General features: G+C 37.0%; 2 protein-coding genes across 5 annotated transcripts; one reads left to right on the forward strand and one right to left on the reverse strand.

The window, feature by feature from the left end:
- The first annotated feature begins 1,780 nt into the window (after nucleotides 1-1,780).
- LOC142608803 (clathrin light chain 2-like) lies at nucleotides 1,781-4,468 on the forward strand. The gene is made up of 3 exons (XM_075780475.1): nucleotides 1,781-2,163; nucleotides 2,605-2,758; nucleotides 4,460-4,468. Exons 1-3 carry the CDS (start codon nucleotides 1,781-1,783, stop codon nucleotides 4,466-4,468), a joined length of 546 nt encoding a protein of 181 aa, XP_075636590.1.
- Nucleotides 4,469-4,874: 406 nt separating this feature from the next.
- On the reverse strand, nucleotides 4,875-12,315 carry LOC142609732 (cold-responsive protein kinase 1). 4 transcript variants are annotated; one of them, XR_012839662.1, is made up of 10 exons: nucleotides 11,890-12,315; nucleotides 11,661-11,794; nucleotides 10,237-10,349; nucleotides 9,899-10,109; nucleotides 9,205-9,442; nucleotides 8,236-8,386; nucleotides 7,423-7,716; nucleotides 5,815-5,846; nucleotides 5,466-5,623; nucleotides 5,063-5,201 (listed from the first exon to the last, which is right to left on the reverse strand). XR_012839662.1 is itself a non-coding variant. In XM_075781436.1 (9 exons), the coding sequence occupies exons 2-8, from the start codon at nucleotides 11,731-11,733 to the stop codon at nucleotides 5,844-5,846; spliced, it is 1,083 nt and encodes a 360-aa protein (XP_075637551.1). In that variant the 5' UTR covers nucleotides 11,734-11,794; nucleotides 11,890-12,315; the 3' UTR covers nucleotides 5,063-5,201; nucleotides 5,815-5,843. The 4 variants fall into 4 exon arrangements, 2 of the variants coding, with proteins under 2 accessions (XP_075637550.1, XP_075637551.1); XR_012839661.1 differs by lacking the exon at nucleotides 5,815-5,846; XM_075781436.1 differs by lacking the exon at nucleotides 5,466-5,623.
- Nucleotides 12,316-23,276: the final 10,961 nt, after the last annotated feature.

Below are 23,276 nucleotides of genomic sequence, written 5' to 3' on the forward strand. Positions count from 1 at the left end.
AAAAAATTTCAACTTCGAGAAGATTAATCTCCTAATAAACTCCACAAAATGAGACGCATGTCATATTTTAAGACATTCCATAGGGTGTAAGGAATGAACAAACTTATAAACAAGGAAACAGAAATGTATATGACTATATACGTGTTGGTAATTGACAAGCTTATCTAGAAAATGATCTCATTCATTTGAAATGGATGTATTTTAATAGTTATTTTTTAAACAATTACAACATGTATTAATTTCATAATTCAAACAATTTCTTCCTAAATCTATCGTTTTTGGCTATTAATTTACAAAACCCTTAACAAAATAATGAAAACATAATAGAATAATTTTGACAACAATCTTCACATTAGTTTAACTTTTTTTACCTACCGATATGACTCTAGATTAGAATATTTAACAGTCCTATAATCTTTGCAAAAAAAAAAAAAACAGTCCTATAATCACGTCAAGCATCACATAAGGGCGGACCCACCAGTCAAATTCAGATGGGACCTGTCGACCGCCATTTCAAAATCAAATCAATACACGTAATACTATTAGACAACTCCTGATATCACACACGAATATTACTCCACTTGCAGCGTGTCACTTTCAAGAACAATAGCACCACCCGCCGTCACGCAATTGATTAACATTTTGGTGGGTCACAGCGAAACCAAAAGTTGCACTGTCCACCACAGTCAAGCTCACCCACACTCAACCTCACAGTTACATCACACGTGTCAATATATCATTGGATGTACATCAGCTCCAGCCTATAGATTTTTATTCATGTTAATTTCTAAAAGAAAATATACCCGGTTACGGATGTATAAATCACATCAGTTATGAGAAGAGAAAAACATACACCCGTAATAGAGTGTATTTTCTTAGCTTCTAGAGCATATGCATGTGCAAAAAATGTTATTTATTTATTTTTATTTTATATGCTCACTTTCTAAATCATCATATATCAATTATATATTTTACGCCTTTTAAAAAAAAATTAATCAATTTTACACTGCATATTATTAAAATATCAAAATTTTTTAAAAATTTTAAATTAATTTTCTTTTTTCACTTATAACAATCATTCTTCACTGTATTTCATCATTTTTGAAATATGAAAAGAAAAAAAATAAACAACTAAATATAAATAAATAATATTAATGTAAGTTTATAGGATTATTGTAGGAAACTAATTTACATAATTATATATAGATGAACGGTTAAATAAAAGAAATGAGATTTAATTCTTGCTAATATTAAAAATTAATTAATATTTTAATTTGATAATAAAAAGTTATTACCAAGAATAAACACAATAAGAAGAAACTCAAATAAAAAAAATTTAGACAATTATTATACACAGTCTGTATGAGTAATTTGTTGACAAAATTGCTAAATTATACACATTTTTCTATTAATATATGAGAAATGATATGTCCATAACATTTTTACCATATTTTTACAACAAATCCTAAGTGGCAAGTTGTTACTGGTTGTTATTGTTGGGACAAAAAAGTAATCTTAGTGTTAAATTCAAATTTGAACCTATAACAACTAACCACCTATGATTTGTTGTAAAATTATTGTAAAAATGTTGTGGACGTAGCACCTCTGTTAATACATACGTGTAATTGCTATTAACACGGTGCCGATTCGCTCACAGCCGTACGATCTTGTTTAAAAGAAAATGATACGCAAACTTTGATGATCTGTTAAATTCAACGAAACCTTCGGCCTAAGCTAACGAGTTGCGTGAGTCAGAGAGAGAGAGAGAGTATCAAAAGCCATGTCAGCATTTACCGGGTCGACCCGGCCGTTTGACGACGATGGATACACAGGCTACGACCCACGCCTCGCGTCGCAGCGATTCGAATCGTTCTCGAACTTCGACGCCGACTCGGTCAAGGACTCGGCCGGAGACTCGCCCTCGCCCCCGATCTTCGCCAGCCAGTCTTTCGCCGCCGGCGACGTAGAAGACGTGTTCTCTACCCAAACGTTGCCGGAGACTCCGTCTCCGCCGCCAATCTATAGCGGAGGATTCTCTGATTTCTCGCCGGAGCAGAACGGAAAGGACTTTGATGGAGGTTTCGGAGGATCGGACGGCCCGATCTTGCCTCCGCCGTCGGAGATGCAGTCGGAGGAGGGTTTTGCTCTGAGAGAGTGGCGCCGGTGAGTCTGCCATCTCAGTTTTCCGATTCTTCTAACTTCGTCTCTGTAATTCAGATTAGAATTTAAATTTTTCTCTAATTTTAATATAAGCTCAATTATCATTATTATACTATTTGCTTAGTAAAATGAAAGAGCTATGAACTTCTAACTTTGTCTCTGTAATTCAGATTAGATTTTGATTTTTCTCTAATTTTAATAATTTTTTCCTATAAATTTAAAATTTTGAGCTCAAATTATCACTATTATTAATTTCTTAGTAATATGAGCTATCTTCTAAGTTCTAACTTCGCCGAAATTCATATCAGAATATAATTTTCGTCATTTTTTTTAAAAATTTAAAATTATGAGCTCAATTATCACCATCACCATCATAGAGATATTGCGGTGAATGATCTGATGGTTGGGGTTGTAAGGAGTGAAATTTTGTGGATGAATGTGCAGAGAGAATGCGATTCGATTGGAAGAGAAGGAGAAGAAGGAGAAAGAGATGTTGAATCAGATAATTGAGGAAGCTGAGGATTACAAAATCGAGTTCTATAGGAAGCGCATGGTTGCTGTTGACAACAACAAAGCTGCTAATAGGGAGAAGGAGAAGGTGAGTGGCTCAAATGTAAAAAAAATTGATATTATAGTCATATAAGATTATGGACCAATTTTTGGTATATAATAAGCTTTGAGATTGATATTTAAAACCTTAAAACTTGAATTTTAAATGCCAATTATGGATCTCTTAGGGACAGTATTAACCCCCACGAGGGCACTTGGTGGTGGGCTCATTGGTCTGGGAGGTAATGTAAACTTGGAGTTCTCAAGTTCAATCCACCTCACTATCAGTCCATGGGGGTTCCGGGGTGTCTATATATATATATATATAGGAGCTATGGTATACAGATCGAGGGTCCTTCTATGGTACCTTCATGTTTTTAATGTGACTTGAGTTACTAAAAAAATGTGACAAATTGACTGTCATGTTATTGTTTCTCTAAAATATATATATTATATTTCAAGAATAAACGAGCTATCATGTGATATGGCAAAACCTACCATTAGATTTGACATACACGCAGAAAAAACAGTAAAAATTATTAGAGATTTGTGGATTTACTGCTCAATGTGACGTGAGGTACCAATGGATGTGACAAATTTAACTTTTTTTACTAGTAAAGGAGTCTTACCCACAACAAGTGTAGGTATGGTAGGACTTCCCATAAAACCAGGAGTGTCATGTTGTATAGTAGGCAAATTTTGAAAAATCTGGACAAGGCTAAATATGCATGTTGTTTTAGGACTTTGAGATGTAGAAATTTGTGTTTGAATGAGAAAGGAAGATTAAAAGTAAAGATATATATATATATATATATATAAAGATTTCATAAAGTTTTCTTGAAAAAATAAAGGTTTGACATAGTTTTGGTTCTGCTCATATCTTAGTTCAATTAAAGGGATTTGTTTAATAATTCAACTAAAGCAGCTAATGAGCTCTGGCTCAATTGGCATCTCCCTCCATTATAAGAACAAGAGTGAGATCATGCTATTGGGGAGTTCATGAATTCAATTTTTTATCTTTTTGTATAGCATTTTGGGGCTCTATTCCGTGAAATTCACCCTTTTTTTCTTTTTTGGCTGTTGTGGAAAAGCACAGATTAAAAGATATTTTAAGGAATCATATGCCTTGGAGGGTTACCTTTGTCTTATATGATGATGATGTTGATGTTAGAGTCGCTAAATTATTGACATGAATGTCAAAGGCATATGCGTTGAGCTAATTAGAAAATGCAGTTTATGGTCTTGATCTACACTGTTAAATTTGACTTTTAGTGGGATGTCATCATGTCATCCTTAAAATTAAATTTTCTTGGTAGTTGGTATGTCATAATAAATGGAGAGGGTGTAGGTCTTAATAAGTAAACAGCAGTTGAGTTTGTTGAGACCATATAAATAAAAAATCCTTCATAAGTGGATTGCATGAGTGGATTCTGCACAATTACATGCTGAAAGTTTCAAGTAAGGTCCTATTAACTTGTCTTACTTGTGGGTCACCATGGATTTATTGTTCATGCAGGTATAAGTATTAACTGATGAAGGGATGATTAGCATACATTAGTAAGGATTAGAAACATGCTATGTTTAGTAATAAGTAGAATAGCAGCACCAGGAGAGAGAGAGAGAGAGAGAGAGATTTTATAAAAGAATGAATGGTGATCTTTTAGGAAGCTTGCGTAGTTCCTAATCATTTAGTCAGACTCATTAGTAACCTTCATTTAAATATTTAGATGAATTTTTTTGAGTAATGCAGGTTGTATAGGATGTGCTATCATAAGGACTCATATCTGACAATTATAGAATACAAGAGAAAATAAAAAGAAAAGAAAGGCAGGCAAACTAATTATATTTCCATGAATATATGGAACCATATTGCTATCCTGTCAAATATAGTGTATTAAGAATATTCAACTGCCAATGAACTCTGCCTCAAATGACACTTCCTCCTCTCTTATAAGTTCAACATATTATACGCCCACAAGGTACTTGTGTAACTCACTAATGATAGAAAAAATGTGTTAAGAATATTCAATTACCTTGTACTGTAAGCCAACTTACAAATAATTTTATTCACTTTGGATGTGATATGTCAGCTATTTTTGGCAAATCGGGAGAAGTTCCATGCCGAAGCAGATAAGAATTACTGGAAGGCAATTGGAGAGCTTATCCCCCATGAGGTGGTGGCGATAGAGAAAAAGGGGAAGAAGGACAAAGAGAAGAATCCTTCTATAGTTGTGATCCAGGGGCCCAAACCTGGGAAGCCAACTGATCTCTCAAGAATGCGCCATATACTTCTGAAGCTCAAGCACAATCCTCCTCCCCATATGAAGCCCAAACCACCACCATCATCAGAACCTAAAAATGATGCTAAAACCACTCCTCCTGCTGCTGGCAGTTCTAGCATTGCTCCTCCCAAGGCTGCAACTGCAGCAACCCCCAAGGTTGTAGCTGCCGCTTGAGATTGAACCTACTGTTTGCTTGGTCTGTTTATGTATCTGAAAAGCAAGTAGCTCTGAGTCAGAGATGCTGAATTTGTATGATACTTAACAGTTATGATGTGGAAGTGAATCATTATGTGCATGGTAGTTTAGGTGTGTAGCATATATATATGTATATGTAGAAGGGTTTTTATTTCATACTTTCATGTATCGATTTTGGTTGTTTCTTAAATGGTTTGGTGTGGTATTGCCCTTTGAATTTATTGTTATCTTTTGTGTCGGGGGGCAGGCATGGATTTCTTGCTCCATTGTTGTCTTTACCTGGCTGAGGTTTTGCCTAAGCTCCTGTACAATATTGGGCAGTTAACAGGTCTTGTCAGCAGGAGCTTGGACCTTTCAACCAGGCCCCCCTCAACCTCTCAGTAGTTGCATGTTCCATCCAAGAAGGTATCTTATTCAGCTGTTGCATGAGTTATACACTGCACAATATTTTCACAATTATTGAGTTGAAAAATTATTGTTTCACAATTATTGAGTTGAAAAATTATTGTTGATGCTCATATGACATCATTTTATTGTATACTATTAACAATGTGAACTCATCAAGTCAACAGTAGTGAACACATTTATGAAAAAAATGTTAACTCTAGACTCATTGCAAGTCACCGACCTAGTTTTGCCGTCTTGGTTTTCTTTCACTCAGTGTTTAAGAATGCACACAATAATTAAAAACAGAATAGAAAAAAACACAAAATGTGACAACATTTTCTTTCACTCAGTGTTTAAGGCTGCGTTTGTTTTGGCAGTAAATAATTTCTGGGTGTAAAATGATTTCAGCTGAAAACATTTTCGGGAAAAGAAAATATTTTTAGGTGTTTGGTAACATTTGAAAAAATACTTTGAAATTTTTTTTCAGGTGTTTGGTTGTCATCTTGAAAATATTATAGAAAATGCATTTTGTATTTGTTGCTCACATTTTCTCACATTTTCTCACATTTTCTTAGCTTCCAATCAATATATAAAAATCTTTTTTGAGATAAACACAGAACAAACAAAACCAAAAAAAAAAAATCATCAACTTTGGGAGAGAAGAAGAGAGAGAGAGAGAGGAGAGATCGTGCGATCGAAGGCGGCGGAGGCTTCGATCGCGCGATCGACGGCGGCGGAGGCTTCGATCGCGCGATCGACGGCGAAGGCGAGACACATGGCGGAGGTTCGATCGCGCGATCGGCGGCGAAGGCGAGACACGTGGCGGAGGTTCGATCGCGCGATGGACGGCGAAGGCGAGATCGCGCGGTGGAGGCTTCGGTCTTTGCTGGATCGCGCGGTGCAAGGCACGGCTCGGACGGCGAGATTGTGCGACGTTTGGGCTGGCCGGAGCTTGGCTGGCTGGCCGGAGTTTGGCTGAGGTGAGCTTGGAGATGAGTTTTGGACTGTGTGAGGAGCTCTCTCTTCAGTGTGATTTCCGGAAATGGTTTGAAGGTAAAATCAAAGTGGAAATGATTTTCCGTTGGAGAGGGCTGATTTTCCGGTCAAACTGTAAATGGTTTTCCGTTGACCGAATTTTCCGTGGCTGCCAAACATACGAAAACGCGGCAAATGATTTCCTGAAACTGTTTTCAGTCCAAACAAACGCAGCCTAAGAATGCGCACAATAATTAAAAGCAAAAAAGAATAAAGCACAAAATACGACAACATGAGAGAGAGAGAGAGGGAGGGTTGTTCCGTTTCAATAGATAACAAAAGATAATCTTATGTAAAGATAATTTTCTACAATTTTCAGTGTTTGATAGGATCAGAAAAAATTAGTTAAAGAAAAACTATTTCTGGTCAATATAAAAAGCATGATATATTTTTTAGAAATTGCTTTTCATTAAATTTTTTTTAAAAAACAACTCTATTTCATGGTAAATTAAATAAAAGAAGTTCGGAGATCGTTTTCTAACTCATTTAAAGTTACTACCAAACATATGAAAATAAGATAGTTTTATAAAAAATACTTTTAAATAATGACTCATTTTATAGAAAACATTAACATCGACTTAAAATAGAAGACAGAGTCAAGAATTGAGACTTCCCCTCCTATGACATATTGACATTGGGTGGTTTTAAATCTGTTGTGTGTAACTTACTAATTAAAAAGAAAAAAAAAACATTAAAGAACAAACACAAAGAATAATACACAACATTGGTAACTGCATCATCTGGGAAGCATCTGGGTCACACTATCAGAGCTTTGAGAGTTATATGAATGGCTAGAATTTACAAAAGGATTTACTGGTTGCTTTCTCTTCTCTGCCTGAGAAGATGATGATTCCTCTGTACTAGCACCATCCAATTGTTTAGAGGAATGTCCCCTGTATATTCTTGGCTCTGTTAGTGCACTTTCATTTAGGTGAACCTCTTTGGAAAGCATCTCCACTACTTGCCTCATGGTTGGCCTTTGGTGAGCACTGCCTTGGGTACAAAACAAAGCAACCTTGATGAAGCGCAGCACCTCGCCCTCTGGATATGCTGTCAATTCAGGATCAACAATCTCCAGAAGTCTTTTTTCTTCTCTTAGTTTCCATGTCTGCAACAGGGTTCATATAAGCACATATTACAAAAAAATAACCAAGGATAATTAGAAGAGGAATGCTCAAATGGACTTTTGAGATGTTGTAGAAAGACAGTAGAGTACTTGAAATCTTAGAAAAATAACTCAACCTAGCCTGCAACAAAAGTCATTTTTATTTCTTCTCCTACATCTTGCATTCCCCAGGAAAAAAGGGTAAATTACACCCCTTGAGGTTTATTGAAATGAAATTCTCCCTTCCTTGATGTTTTTATAAATGCAACACAACTCACACTCATTTGTACAAACCTCAAGGGAGGGGAGTGAAATTTCAACCATAATTTGGGTAATTTTTTTTTTTTTATATATATAAATGAAATATACCATTAGAAAAGTCAGGCATAAACTTACACATTTAAAGAAATATTATGGGGGACACGTCATTTCAATAAACCTCAAAGGAGGTTGGTGCAATTTATGAAATAATATAGTGGCATGATTCAAGATAACTAATAATAAAAGTTTAGAAAGATATACCCATTCAACCAGAACCATTAGCTCTTCCCCAAATGCTGACTTACTACTGCTTCTGCCACTAATTATTTCAAGCATAAGCACTCCAAAACTATATACATCAGCCTTCTTCGTAAGTTGGCCTAAAAGCGCATACTCTGGGGCCAGATATCCACTGCAGATACATAGGGTTGTCAGTGAGGAAGCAGAAAAAATAACAAGAGACTGTAATTTAGCATATTACTTCAAACACTCCTGCTCTCTTTACTCTCTCTAAACAATCTCATGTCCGATGGGATCCTCTCAATCTATGACTATCAGAAGATGAGAAGATTTGGATCCATTCCCCAAATATATATCCTGATCTCACTCTCCATTGCTTCCTCTCACTACATGATTACATTCTTACCGGTTTGATTTTACCTTGCGACAAAATTTAGTTTTTCTTTTAAATAATAATTATTATAAATTGCACTATGAATTTTCCATGTTGACTCCAATACAAAATGAAATACTAGTGCCCTTTCCATGGTAGTACCTACATCAAAATGATGCATCACTTATGTAGCACTAGATTATACTACAAATGTAATAGCCCACTTTGTAATCTCATCGAAAAAATTTGATATATTCGAAATGTAGCCAATGACTACAAATATTTCCTCCATATATAACACAAAAACTTATAAATGATTTCTGCTAAATTTTAGTTTATTTATTTACTTATTTTTGGCTAGATATAAATCAATTATCTAAACAGGATTGAACCCAACCTCATCCTCCACCATTTGTTTATGAGGGAAGGATATGTCATTTGCCTCAAAGGCAACTTAAACCCAGCTGAAGCTTAACAAAAAAATTGAATCTGAAGTTTGAATATGATTAATTCATTGGAAATTTCCCAAAAGCAAAAATCTCTAACAGGTTTCTAAATAAATAAATAGCCCACGTAGCTCATAATTAAAATGCAATGCAACACAGAATTGTGCTTACACAGTTCCCGCCACTCGAGTACTAAGATGAGTGACATTGTCTGGAAAAAGCTTTGCCAGCCCAAAATCTCCTATTTTAGGTTCAAAGTTTCTGCCAAGAAGTATGTTGCTAGCCTTAATATCCCTGTGGACAACGTGTGGTTCGGCTTCCTCATGAAGAAACACAAGACCAGATGCTGTACCCAGGCATATAGCAGCTCTTGTTGGCCAATCCAGAGCAACATGCTTACTTTTTGAACCTGAAGTAATATTCGTGGACATTAGCACACCATGATGAGAGACTAAACCTTACCATCAGAAATAAATCTTAAAGGATCAATTGGAAAAATTCAGTAAGTTAATCAAGGTCTGTTACAAAAATAAAGAGATCAAACATTACAACAAGATTTAAAAAATAAATTAAAAAAAAAAAAAAGATTTTCAAATCCAATGATTTGGTTTAATTGATTTACTCTGTCCTTCCATAGCAATATCCACCGCAATCCACCTAACCTAAGTAATGCTTTACACTAGCACATAAGACAGCCAAACTATCAGAAAATGGTATTAGCTGAGAAGGACTCAACTGTTCAGGCTGACTAGTTACCTCACAATTTAACAATAGCATAATACACAGAATTCAAAAAAAAAAAAAAAATTCATCCAACTGAAAAATTAATCGATTCCATATAAAACTCCAATAATCTGATTATTACCAAGCAAAGCACTTGCAAGACTATTGTTTTCCAGATATTCGTACACCAATATCCGATGATCTCCCTCAACACAGCAGCCAATGAATTCAACAAGATTTGGATGTCTTATGTTTGATATCATATTAATCTCTGTCAGAAATTCATTGGTTCCTTGTTTAGACTCCGCAGAAAGACATTTGATTGCAACTTGAGTACCATCTTTGAGAACTCCCTACAATTTTTAATGGAAAAGTTGTGTAAGAATCCATTATCCCCTTAGGGCGGGCGCGTGGAAATAGATGGGGTGCCACACTTGCAGATAAAGACAACTGCAACAAAGTTAAGTTAGTTAATCTCACCTTATAGACAACTCCATAACCACCTCCGCCTATTCTGCTTGTTGGATGGAAATTGCCTGTTGCTGATCTTAATAAATTGTAAGAAAAGAGCCTTACATTGTTCGTAGGAATCCCTAACCAAGCACAAAATAGAAAGCAGATACACATCAAACCTTGTTTTAATATTTAGTAAAAGAAAGAAGGATCAATACACAGGATGATTGTAACACATCCTCTCAATATTACATTCATAAATTTAAAATAGCAATGAAAACATGTTTGACCTTGTGGGTGGATTTCTATGGTATTCCAATATTAAATGAAAAGCAAAGAAAATCAGTAAACAAATCCAAATTCAAACATTTAAAAGAAAAGAGCAAAGAATGTCCAAAGAAAAGCTGCATATCTAGGCTTAAACTCCAAACCTAGCTTGGCATGGCTTACATTGTATATTGAATGAATAGTTGAAAGTATGCTCAAAGAGTCAAATTGCAGACACATTAGAAATATGGTCAAAGAGTTGAATTGCAGGCAGGGTCAGAGGGTTCATCAGGCTCACCAGCCCTGGCCATAGTTCATCCTACAAAATTAGCACAGAGCAAAGTGATTCAGGGTCAGAGGGTTTGTGATCCTAAAGGACTAGTAATCCATCTATAGGTTCATGAATTGAGAGCTCTAAAATATCAACAAGTGTTCACTAAGAGAAAGAGAACAGAGAAATTGAAGGCCAGATACCTTTGACCTTTAATTCTAAGCCAATAGAGCTTTAATTATCAAGCTCACAAGGGAGTGAATCCAGCTAATATAACTAACAAGTAGAAACCTCTGTTAGGTCCCCCCACCCCCACCCCCCCATCCCTACATTTTCAAGTTCCCATCTTTGCCAGGATATTTTATCACTATCTATGTTTGTTCCCTCTATTGCAACAGCCTGAATCAGTTTACTTGACTGTCACAATTCACGAACTCCAACTACCAATAGAAAAAAAGAAATAGATTCCTAAAAGTGTTTAGGAAATCTGGAATTTGTAAGCGGGGGTCATCAATTCAGCCCTTGAATCAATCCTAAATTGACAATTTAACCATCACATAAGTTTATTCTAGCATGTGCTGCAATGAGATGCTCCATCACAAACTTTGGCAGTGGCATTGCCCACCTAACCAAAAAGATACAAACTAGACATCTACCAAAACCTTATGCATCAACTAGATAAGTAGCAGGGTCCAAATTTGAAATAGGATTACAAATTTAAAAGAACTAAGGAAATAAGGTCTATGTTACCAAATCGATGAACTTATGAGGGGAATTCAACAACAGGGTTGTAATCCAAAATTTACAAACTTTACAAGTTGAAATAAAAAAGTTGTAATCATTGAAATGAATTAGTAATATCCATTCTCTTACTGTTAAGAAAAAAAAAGAAAAAAAGAAGACATTTTCTTACCTTCACCTCCTGTCTGAATGGTATCAATGCCCCCTTTACAGCATCTGAAGGCACCAAAGAAACCACCACTCATTGCTACAAACTTTGGAAGCTTTCAAACACCAAAATTCTTAACCATATCTCTTCTTGTAATCCTAAACCATCACCAAAAAAAGGAAAAAGAAAAATGGGAAAGCTAATAAAAACAAAGGGCAACAAAGCAAACTCCAATTCCAGAAAAAATAAAAACCTGAACTTGGGAGTGAGTTCCAATCCCAATTTCCAAAAAGCCTGAATTACAAGGTGTTCAATTGCCTTATGGGTCTAATAAATAACCTGCAGGTCAAGCAGTTTTTCAAGCAGGAAAACCAAAGTGTTTAGTGAGGAAAAACCCCAGATGGGTGCTATTTGCTATAGAAGTAAGTGGGAAGGGATGGAATAATGGAACTGAATATCAAAATATTTTCTACCATGAATGAAAATTGAGGTTATGAATATTTTTCTCAATGTGAATCCTTTGGTTTACTATTGGAAAAGGGTCAAGGGGCCAGCTAAAGAAAAGGAAGTGAAAGCCATTGTTGACACTTGACAGAGACAAATTTTTTTAAAACTTCTTCCTTCTAAACCTGGCTTTTCTCATGTGAAAAAGAAAGATAGCTAAGATAGCCACACCTGGTACACACATAAATAGGATCAGTATGATCTCACCAGTGGGTTGGTATATGACTTTGTGACTTTTTGTTTTCTGTTTTTTGTTTTTTTTTTTTTTTGAGGTTGACTTTGTGTCTTGTTGTTAGTACATAGAATCGGCTATTGAATTACAACCGGTCGTTTCTGTCAGAAAATAAGATAGTTGGGGTTGCCTCCACTCCTCCAAAAGTGGTCCGATTTGTAGGCTAATAGTGTAGGCCACAAAATTTTTTAGTGTCTTCCTTAATAGTTGTGCAATTGGTAGGCAAATTATTTATTAAGAATGGATTTGAATACCACTTATTTTATTAAAAATTAAAAATTTATTATTAAAAATAATAAAAAATAATTTTTAAGTTACTGTTTATTGCTGAAATTACTGTTTGCTTGCCTTAATGTGCTTTTGATATCCCATGAACAATACAAGAAGCACTGATAAAAAATAAAAAAAAGCCAAAAACAAATCTAATGCAAACGCCAAAACGTCGCATACTAAGTATGGCTCACAACATTTGACATTGTCTAAATAAAATGATGTCAATGCTAGAAATTACTTCACTTCAAAGTTCATTAATCACGACATATAAGCATGTGGAATTTTTTTTTTTTTTTTCTATAACATTACTTATTGGTTAGCACAGAATCCACCGATTACAACTCGTGAGCGAATTGTAATATAAGTTATATTATTTTATGTGTCCTTAACGTTATCCTTGTTAGAAAGGAATCGAGATGTAATGGTACTATTTATTCATATACAAATATACTAAATACAAAAAGAAAATATTCTCTATTTAATACTAGCACTTAAAAGATTATTTTTTTAACAAAAATCAAATATAATTTTTGACTTTGAATATAAACAAAATAATACTGTTTAAGTCAACGAAATTGAGAAATGTTAATGATTTTTTTTATAGAAGACTATTTAAATTTTTTAAGGCTTTCCGACCAAAGAACAATGATGGCAGTGTATGTTCGAAGTTGTCAGCTAAAAATTCGAATAAATTAAGATGCTTGTCTCTCACCTCTAGAGATTGTAGTACTTAAAATTATTGGTTTTATTTTTTACATTTAATTTAACTTAATGCACTGAATATTTAAACCATCTATACCATGTGAGACTTATCATTAAGGAGACTTCTTAAGTGTAATTGAAGCTCAGCAACCGCTGCCCGATTTCTAATCTTCGTACTTGCTATCTGTAATTGCTTCCCTTCTTAATTGGGTTTCTCTCTCAAATTCTAGAGAGTAGGGATAGTTTTGGCCTTTGGGCCACCTATTTTGCTTTGATTAATATTATCGGTACTTGTCAAAAAAATATATGGATAGGAAGAAAGAAAAAGATTATTCTTAGTGCACATTTGGATGGATTTGTTTTTATTATTAGATTATTTTGTTTATTTTATTTCGAGGGTATAGTTTATTTTGTTTTATGTGTATAAATATAGCTACATCTTTTAAAAATATATCATTTTGTAAGAATAAAAATCAGCTCATCCAATACTTCTAGAGATTCAATTATAGTTTATAATTAGTCTCTAACTCGTGCGATGCATGAGAACGTTATTAATTATGAAAAAAAAAATTAACAATGAGTAAAGAATTTCAATTTATCTCATCATAGTTATAAGAGTAGTTTTAGGACCATATTATTTTAAAACTTTTTGCCCCAACTTTGTCGTGACAGTGGTAGAATGTTGTTTATGGATGAAAAATTATTTATAATAAAATCTAGGAAATTTAGAAATAGAAAATTGGGTTAATAATATGCATATCATAGACATTTTGCTAGTTAGTTTTTTTTTTTAAATGAAGAAATAATTAACTTTTATGCTTTTCTCAATCCTACTTAGTTGTAGTAATAACAATATAGACAATTCAAATATGAAACAATATTAAAATTATAACACCTAATTCCATTATCTTTTATGATGAATCCAAAAAAATAATCAACCAACCAAAAATCATAGCTTTAATTAAGAAAACAAAAAATCACATGAACCCAAATAAAAAGCATTTAAGGTAAAGAATTAAGATCAACTTACTGAGATGCAAATACTAAAAACCCCAAGACTTAAAACTTCCAAATTTATAGATCCCCAAATTCTACTTTAAAACCAAATAAAACCCTTCAAATTCAACAAATTTATATATAACATACCAAATAAAAATTTATCCCTAGGCTAGAAGACATAGGTTGTAGCTTTGATTTTTCTCCAAAAAAATTGAGATGTTTCATATGCCATATACAATATAAAATAATTAGTATAAATTTCAACCCAAAAACCAAACCCACGAAAACAATGTCAATATAAATATGGAGATTAACCCAAATACTCAAAAGAAAATTAATTCTAAACATAACAAAAGAATAAAATAGAAAGAAAAACTCAGGCACATACGAAAGCAAATAAAAAATTCGACATAAAAGATAAAATTTATTAATAACTGTGCATACCCAAATGGGCTTTAACCAAGATGGGCCAATATTTGGGCTCACAACTTATTTATATGGTGGGCTAAAGATTTTCCTACTACGGGTGGTTCTTTGCTGGGCGACCCAATAATACCCCTTAGTTTTGGTGAACTCTCCTCTCTCTTTTGGTTGCTCTCTTCCCCACTGATGCTATCGCTCATTTTCCTTTCAATTTTCTCTCTCCACTTGCCAACCCCTATCTCTCCTTCTGTTCTCCTATTTATAGCCTTAGATGGGTGGAGAGGTCATGATTGCTTCCAGACTTCACTCATGCGGGTGGGGTTTGGTATCATCGTTTTTGGTAAGAAGATGCTCTGTTGTGAATAGTGGTAGTGGCATTGGAACTGGTTCCAACCTCCAAAAGACTAATCAGCGGTGATATTTCCTAAGGCAATACTTGGCAGTCAAGGACATAGGATGTTCTTGGTACGTGCGTTTCCCAATCAACGCACAACTAATCAGCGCAAGCCTTTGCTGATGTTCAGGAAGAGAGGGACCATTTTGGATATTTAGGCTCATGTTAGGCCTAAAAGAGTGTTTGGATTAAGATCACGGGTCCAACAAGGTCGGGGTTATGGACCATATTATAAGGTCAGGGCCCAAGGCCCATTGGGCCTAGGGCCCTGCCCGTATAATAGCCCCCCCTTGATTCGTGTCTGGCTCCCGGGAACGAATCAAGGATGACAAGTGCCAAAGATCTCTCAGGAAGCTCAGTCATCAATAACTAAGCAGATAGGACGGTCATTAATGCGCTCTCAAAAGGGGCGTTACGCCAGGCTATCAGGTCTAACCGCCATCATAACCTGATGGTTCGCGAACCAAGGTGGCGCATGTGGGGGTTATAAAAATAATTCGGAAAGATTTTCCTGCCTCTTCACTCTATTAAATGCCCCCACCCTATAAATAGCTCATGTTCCTTCTTCAGATTACTTTTTGCTTCCCTATTCCTCAAAATTTCTCTTTGCCGAGCATACTTCTCCTACACACAGATCCTCCAAACAAGAGCACCTTCTTCTAGAGCCCTAGTAAGTTCTCCTTTTTTCCTCTTCCTTTCCTTCAATTTCTTTTCCACACTCTAGTGTTTAGGATGGGTTTCTCGCATCTTCTTGACACTGAGGCCACTTTGCCCAGTTTTAAAGTAGCATATAATATTCCCACACATGTAGATATAGCTTACTGCCATGAGGATGACATCGCTTTCCAGCGACGCCCTCATGTAGCTTTTTTCCCTTTAATGGCCATTTTGGAAGGTGGGGTTAGGTTCTCCGTAGATCCCTTTATTCTTAGTACACTTAGGTTTTATGGTTTGTGCCCCAACTAACTCCCTCCTAACTTTTACCGAGTAGTGAGTTGCGTTAGTTGTTTAAACCAAATATACGGATTGCGATTAGACCACCATGACATCAACTTCATGTATAGCTTATGTGGTAATATCAGGAAAAATTATTACCTAAAAGTTAAGGACGTACGGGTACGGCTTATATCGTGTCTTCCTGACTCCAACAGAAACTCGATGGGGGAGTACGCTTAGGTGAGCGGCAACTGGCTTGCCGGCCAGCTTACTTGCCCCACTTCACCACAGGATGTTGGTCGGCACCCCCACATATACAACCGTCTTTTTAATATCCACCCCCCCCTCATTTTTTTTTTTTTTACTATCATCTATTCTTATTGGAGCAAGTATTAACCTACTTAATCTTATTTTGATGTAGAAGATAAGAGGTTCAAGTCGGACATCAAAGTCGTGCACGTGAGAGATCTAAACTTTGTGCTTCGATCAGAAATTTTTGTGAACACTGACGGGCAGCTCCGTGCATCTCACCTTATACTCGACTGCAACCCGGTCTATACGTCGTGGTAGCCTTTTTGGCAAGCCTTGCTAGTAGATAGCCCTTTGTTATCGTACATAGACGTGTGACATGCCAACTTTCTTCCTCCCTAGTTAACCATAGGTGAAGCCCGGGATCTCGGCCCCCGATTTACTAGCGCGGAGTCTTTTATTCTGGTAAAGGACGCCTCTACAAATCTCGTGTCTCACAGTCGTAAAGTCCACATTCCCGTTGAAGAGCCCGAAGCTTCAATTCAGGCAACCGAGCTAGCAGTAGCCGAGCCAGCAGTAGCCAAGCCAGTAGTAGCTGAGTCAGTTAATTCCTCAGAGACAGAGGCCAACCAAGGTGAAGAAATGGTGACCAATTGAACAATGACCATCGATCGGTTTCCACATGGCACTCGTCCTGCGGCTCAGCCCCAACAGTGTCAAGGCCAGGATCAGAATCCTCCTCCCCCCCGCTGGCCATTCCTAAAAGAGGGACCATATTGCAAAGCAGCTACCCAGGGTCTTAAGTGATGCTCCCTCGAGGACCCCTCCCCGAGCATTTGGCGAGATTACGATCCGAGAGCCCACTGGTGATTCTCGGCCACCTGCCCAAGTCTGGACAAATGTAGCATCTTCCTCTCGGCCAAAGGTGGGTTGGCAGACCACCTTTAGGCTCGGCAGCGAGCCCCTCCCCGTGACAGCGAGTGTTAGGACCTGGGCACAGGGTGAAGGTGGGAGAATCGCCAGGAGCTTGGCACAAGGTCTTCTCCTTCCTGAGGATATGCATTTCTTTTCAGGTGGGGCCGACGATTTGTTAGCCAACTGGTTGCAGTGGCATACCATAGCGGTAACGCCATTCTATCTTCTCTTTGTTGCATAAAGGTTTTTGCGCCATTTTTTCTTTTCACACCTATTGTTATTGTGTCACCAAGCCGCGCAACTATCCTATATTATTGACGAACGTCTAAGGGAGGCCGTGGAGGATGTCGAGCGGGAGAAAGAGTTAAAGGATGTGGTTGTCGCCACTGCTAAGGACAAGAGAAAAGCTGCTGAAGTCGCCAAGAAGAAGGCGCAGGCTGCTGAGAAGGCCCAGCTAGTGGCGAAGAAAAAACTGACGGAAACGGAGGTTAAGCTAGGGGCATAGAGCTCAAATTAGCAGAGGTAGAGAGTTTAAACTTGGCCGAAGTTGATGCGATTGCAAACCTTAAGACGACCCTTAAAGCTTGCGAGGAAAAGTTGTACAATAAGGGCTTCGCGAACGCTGAAAACTCCGTGGAGTCTATTGTCTATCAAGCCGGACAGCATGGGTTCGGGGAGGGGTGGATGGCCGCCTTACAAGCTATGGGGGTTCCTGATGACTCTCCTTTAAGGAATATTGACCAGGTTCCCTTCCCAGACCCCCATCCTATAGTCCAGAATCCCTTCGGGGCAGCCGATGAAGAAGAGACTCCCAGCATGAGGGAGTTGGTGCAGGCGATTGACTCCCATGGGGAGTTAGTTGATCTGGAAGTTACCAGCAACCTTCATGCTGCCACCCAATTTGCCGAGGATGTCCAAACCCAGCCACCTCCAGCAGTCCAATCAGCCGAGGATGCGCCAGAACAGCCAACTAAGGACACAACCCAACTTCCGCCTACTGACCCTGCAGTATGATACTTGATGTTTTACTTGCCTTAGACCTTTTATTTTTTTTCTTATTCGTTCTTTAATTTTTATTTTCTCGGTTTGCCTATGGTCATCGGGTTGTGGTGACAAAACAATAGTTTAATTTTTAATTTTGTTTGATTAGTCATCTCAAGACGGTGTCTGGACGCATTTTTGATCCATGTTTATAAATAATTGCTGAATTTATAAATGATTGTGGTTGTCAAATTTACTCATCATACCTTACTTTCTCATTTATAATGACTGTGTATCCAAATCGAAGTTTACCTCAGGTCGGTAATTAAAGGTTACTCTTTCACTTGAAAATGACAGACTACGTTGGTGACTGGAAGCAGACCAAAGGTGGGTTTCTACACTTTGGAAGAAATGTTAGGTTCGCCACTCCCCAGCAATTGGAATTAAATCGAGCACTTGATTTTATTTTTGTTGAAAATAGATAGTTCCCTATTCAGTGGATAACGTCGAACCGGGAACATGCTTCTGTCCTTGGAATGTTTTGATTTAAGGTTTTCGCCTGCTCGGTGATTATGATCGAACTGGGAACAAGCTTCCTTCCTCGAAATGATTTTGATGTAAGGTTTCCGTCTGCTCGATGATTAGGATCGAACCAGGAACAGGCTTTCGTCCTCAGAATGATTTAATGTAAGGTTTCCACCTGTTCGGTGATTAGGATCGAACCGGGAACAGGCTTCCGTCCTTAGAATGGTTTAATGTAAGGTTTCCGCCTGCTCGGTGATTAGGATTGAACTGGGAACAGGCTTCCGTCTTTAGAATGATTTGATGTAAGGTTTCCATCTGCTCGGTGATTAGGATCTAACTGGGAACAGGCTTCCGTCCTTAGGATGATTTGATGTAAGGTTTCCACCTCCTCGGTGATTAAGATCTAACCGGGAACAAGCTTTCGTCCTTAGAATGGTTTGATGTAAGGTTTTCATCTGCTTGATGATTAGGATTGAACCAGGAACAGACTTCTGTCCTTAGAATGGTTTGATGTATGGTTTCCACCTACTCGGTGATCAAGATCGAATCGGGAACGGACTTCTATCCTTAGAGTAAACAGGCTTAGTTCTCTTCACGTTTGCTGACCGGGGTTAATAAATTAACAACGATAGCACCATAAGTACAAACAAACCTGCGTACAAACAAACGGCGAACGAGCAGCTTTGCGCAATGCTCGGCTCATAGCATCCATAGCAGCATTCTGGGGTCGTTGCTTTTCTGGGGAAATTAAGTCCTGGTCTGCATACTCCCCTGAACGATCCCGATGTCGATGGGAACCAGATTGGTGGGAGCCTGCTCCATAGCGACCTCCCACGCTAGTCGATGCTTCCTCATGCTTCTCGTGGTCTCTTCTCCGACGCCTATCTCTTGCTTTCAACTCCAAATCTCTCTCCAACCTACACAGATGTTCAAGCTCCTCGCCCCCTTTGTCAAAACGATGACACCTCGAAGCGGCTGACAGTGTCTGATGTGTTTAAAACGACCTTTCTTTAAGGTCAGATCGCTCTTCCTCCTGCCCATGCTACCTGTCTTCGCATCTCTTTTGCCTTCTTTCCCACCAAGTAGACCCCTGAGAGGATCCCCTAGAACCGCTTCTAGCATAACTCCTTGACTGACCTTCGGACATTTTCCCTACGCGAGTCTTGGCAGAACCATAGCTATGTAGGAGCCACAGACGGCACCAATTGTGCGTACCCAAATGGGCTTTAACCAAGATGGGCCAGAATTTGGGCTCACAACTTATTTATATGGTAGGCTTGAGAATTTCCTACTATGGGTGGTTGTTTGCCAGACGACCCAATAGTACCCCTTAGTTTTAGTGAACTCTCCTTTCTCTTCTGGTTGCTCTCTTCCCCACTAATGCTATTGCTCCTTTTCCTTTCAATTTTCTCTCTCCATTTGCCAACCCCTATCTCTCCTTTTGTTCTCTTATTTATAGCCTCAAATGGGTGGAGGGGTCATGATTGCTTCCAGACTTTACTCATGTGGGTGGGGTTTGGTATCATCGTTTTTGGTAAGAAGATGCTCTGCTGTGAACAGTGGTAGTGACATTGGAACTGATTCCAGCCTCCAAAAGACTAATTGGCAGCGATATTCCCTAAGGCAATACTGGGCAGCCAAGGACATAGGATATTCTTGGCAAGTGCGTTTCTTAATCAATGCACAATTGATCGGCCTAAGCCTTTGCTGATGTTCAGGAAGAGAGGGACCCATTTTGGATATTTGGGCTCATGTTGGGCTTGAAAGAGTGTTCGGATTAAGACCACGGGTCCAACGGGGTTGGGGTTATGGACCGTATTATAAGGCCAAGGCCCAAGGCCCATTGGGCCTAGGGCCTTGCCCCATACAATAACAATATAAACAAATACCCACATATGTCGAATTGAAATTCATTAATAATAACAATATAAACAAATTCAAAATAAAATTCATTAATTAAAGAAACAATCACCATTCATCTTGATGGAAGGACCCTATTTTCTGGTTGGAAGATAGTTTGAAGATTTGGAATGTTACTGTCATGTAGTTTAATGAAATTTTATGAAGATGGTACCTAAACATCACATACATACATGCTTGGAAGTTGTAGGTTTACTCATGGGAGCCGTTAATTTGTCATGATGTTGTTGATATGGGATGGTCAACACTTGGTGACCAATGCATTAATGACGAAAAATTAAAAGCAAGAAATTCCAAGAGCATGAGTTTAGCCGTTAGAGAAACATGTTCTAGAATCTTCTTTCCTACTGGACCTCTTTGCTATAGTGTGAGCAGCACTTGGTTAACACTGCATACTAGACTCCCTAAACCCCTAAATAAAAGACCCAAAAAAGTGAAGCCACAAATTAGAAACATATGCCCACAGTGGTAGACTTGGCTTGGTAGCAGGCTGAGGGGCTATAGTGGCATTGTTCAGAATTTGGAGTTTGGACTAAGAGTTTGTTTTCTCCATCTGGTTTATATGGTCGGGTTGTTGAAGGGTACTTAGGGTTTGTTTTCTCCGTCTGGTTTATATATGTGTGTGTGTGTGTGTGTGTGTGTGTGATAATGATAAGTTTGAGTTTAAGTTGGACTTGTTAGAAAGATAGAGTTTCACTCTTTGTTAAATTTGAACTAAATAAAAATAATTTTATTTTTAAAAAAATGATAATAATTTATTTTTTAAATATTATGCTGACGTGAAAAATTATGAGAGTTTCAGAAGTTTTGATTATATATATATATAGATTATAGCGATCACATTTGTTTATTTTGGATGTTCCCCAGATAAGTATTGAGAAGTCATAGAAAGTACAACAACAATTCAAGTCAAGAGTAAAATCAAATTAGTTCTTTCTTCTACGTACAATTCACAAGCATTCATGGTCATGGTTCAAATTTCTAGAAATATTATATTGACAATTATTTTTTTTTAGAACATATTGACATTTCTTTTGTTCATATGCATGACCATGAGCAAATTTTGTATAAGTTTACAGTATACACACTAGTCCTTCGAAGAAATCTTGCAGCTTAGAATAGAATGGTTTCTAAAAGAATACTACTAAAAAAATATAAAGATGCCTTTTTCATATTGTGCTGAACCACTTCTTAATAAAAATTAACTATGGGTACAAGTTCTGACATACTAGTCTTCAGTGTCCAAGGTCAGTAAAGTAAGAACACCTACCGCGTGATCGATTGGATCCTGTCTCCCCTCAATTCCAAGAACTAACATGGAATTGTTGCCTTTGAAAATTTTGAATGAGGAATCAAATGACACGTTAATTAAATTCACATTGAGATGTCTTCACACGATAATTTGATCCCATATTCTGACCTTAACCTAAAATTGGAATTCTAGAAGGGCATCTTTTATCTCTTCAAAGTGTAAATGTGTTTATATTATGGGTCATGCTAAAGAGTATCTTTAGAATAATGATTAACAATTTATTTTAAGAAATTTTTTATACAACTTTTATGAGAAATTGAAAAAGTAGTCAAAATATTAATTTTTTTTTCCATAAAAACTTTCTTTAAATAGATTATTAACTATTACCCTAAGTATATCCGTTAACATTTCTCTTCTATTATAAATCTTATTAGAATTGCAATTTTCATCAGAAGCCTATGATTTAGTTTTTAAAGAAGTAAGTAGTAGGGAAAAACAATTCATAATTTTTGGTACCAAAAATAAAACAACGGATTCAGTAGCACGGGCTGCAATAAGGGCTCATTGTCATTAATTATGCTAGAGAAATGAATATCCTTCCTGCAATATTGAAGCTTAGCATAGCGTGAGAGATATGGTCCACGGGGCCAAATGAATCCTTGCAATTGATCTAGATTCTAGACATCTAAAAAACTTTTTTTTTTTTTTGGAATTGTCTCTGATTGCAGGTCATTGTCCTAGATGCTTAAAAAAAGGGATATAATTTGTATGCACTTTTTGTTATTTATATTTGATCATACCCTACCATTTTGTTGTAAGCTAATTGAAGGCTTATGCTTGGGGTTTGTCTTATTGTTTACCCAAGGTTATTTGTTGGTTTGTTTAATTGATATCCCTAGCCTATGGCACTCAATAAAAAAAGTTATGAAGACCAAGTCTGGCATCATATTCTAACATCTATTAATGCAGCTATTATATAAGAAAGTTTAAATAATAATCTTAGAAAGGCAATGATCAAACCATGTCCACGTTCGTTCCATTTCGAGTTCTTGAAAATTTGATAATGACCCATTCAAGCATGACCTAAGGTCGTACAAAAAAAAAAGTCTTATTAAACCTAATAAGAAATCTGTGGTTCTCTCATGCCTTGCATCATTAGAAAGTCCAAATAGCATTTTCATTGGAGGGGTTGTGACTTGTGAGTCAGGGCAATGACAATCATCACGCAATGCAGACTAATCTTTTTTTTTTGTGGTGAATACTAGTTCAAAGATCTTGCGTAGGACACGTCTCAATAACAAATATCGTTTGGTAGAACATAAAAAATTCAATTTT

Source organism: Castanea sativa, chromosome 9, assembly GCF_040712315.1.
Source record: "Castanea sativa cultivar Marrone di Chiusa Pesio chromosome 9, ASM4071231v1".
In the NCBI taxonomy this organism is placed as follows: domain Eukaryota; kingdom Viridiplantae; phylum Streptophyta; class Magnoliopsida; order Fagales; family Fagaceae; genus Castanea; species Castanea sativa.

What these genes read in the sequence shown, in the direction of transcription:
- LOC142608803 (XM_075780475.1), top strand. Translation starts at nt 1,781, where the DNA reads ATGTCAGCATTTACCGGGTCGACCCGGCCGTTTGACGACGATGGATAC. An exon ending in GCTCTGAGAGAGTGGCGCCG is followed by an intron (nt 2,164 to 2,604) that starts GTGAGTCTGCCA and finishes ATGAATGTGCAG; the next exon opens with AGAGAATGCGATTCGATTGG.
- LOC142609732 (XM_075781435.1), bottom strand. Translation starts at nt 11,733, where the DNA reads ATGAGTGGTGGTTTCTTTGGTGCCTTCAGATGCTGTAAAGGGGGCATT. An exon ending in CATTCAGACAGGAGGTGAAG is followed by an intron (nt 10,350 to 11,660) that starts GTAAGAAAATGT and finishes GTGCTTGGTTAG; the next exon opens with GGATTCCTACGAACAATGTA. An exon ending in ACTCGAGTGGCGGGAACTGT is followed by an intron (nt 8,387 to 9,204) that starts GTAAGCACAATT and finishes ATGTATCTGCAG; the next exon opens with TGGATATCTGGCCCCAGAGT.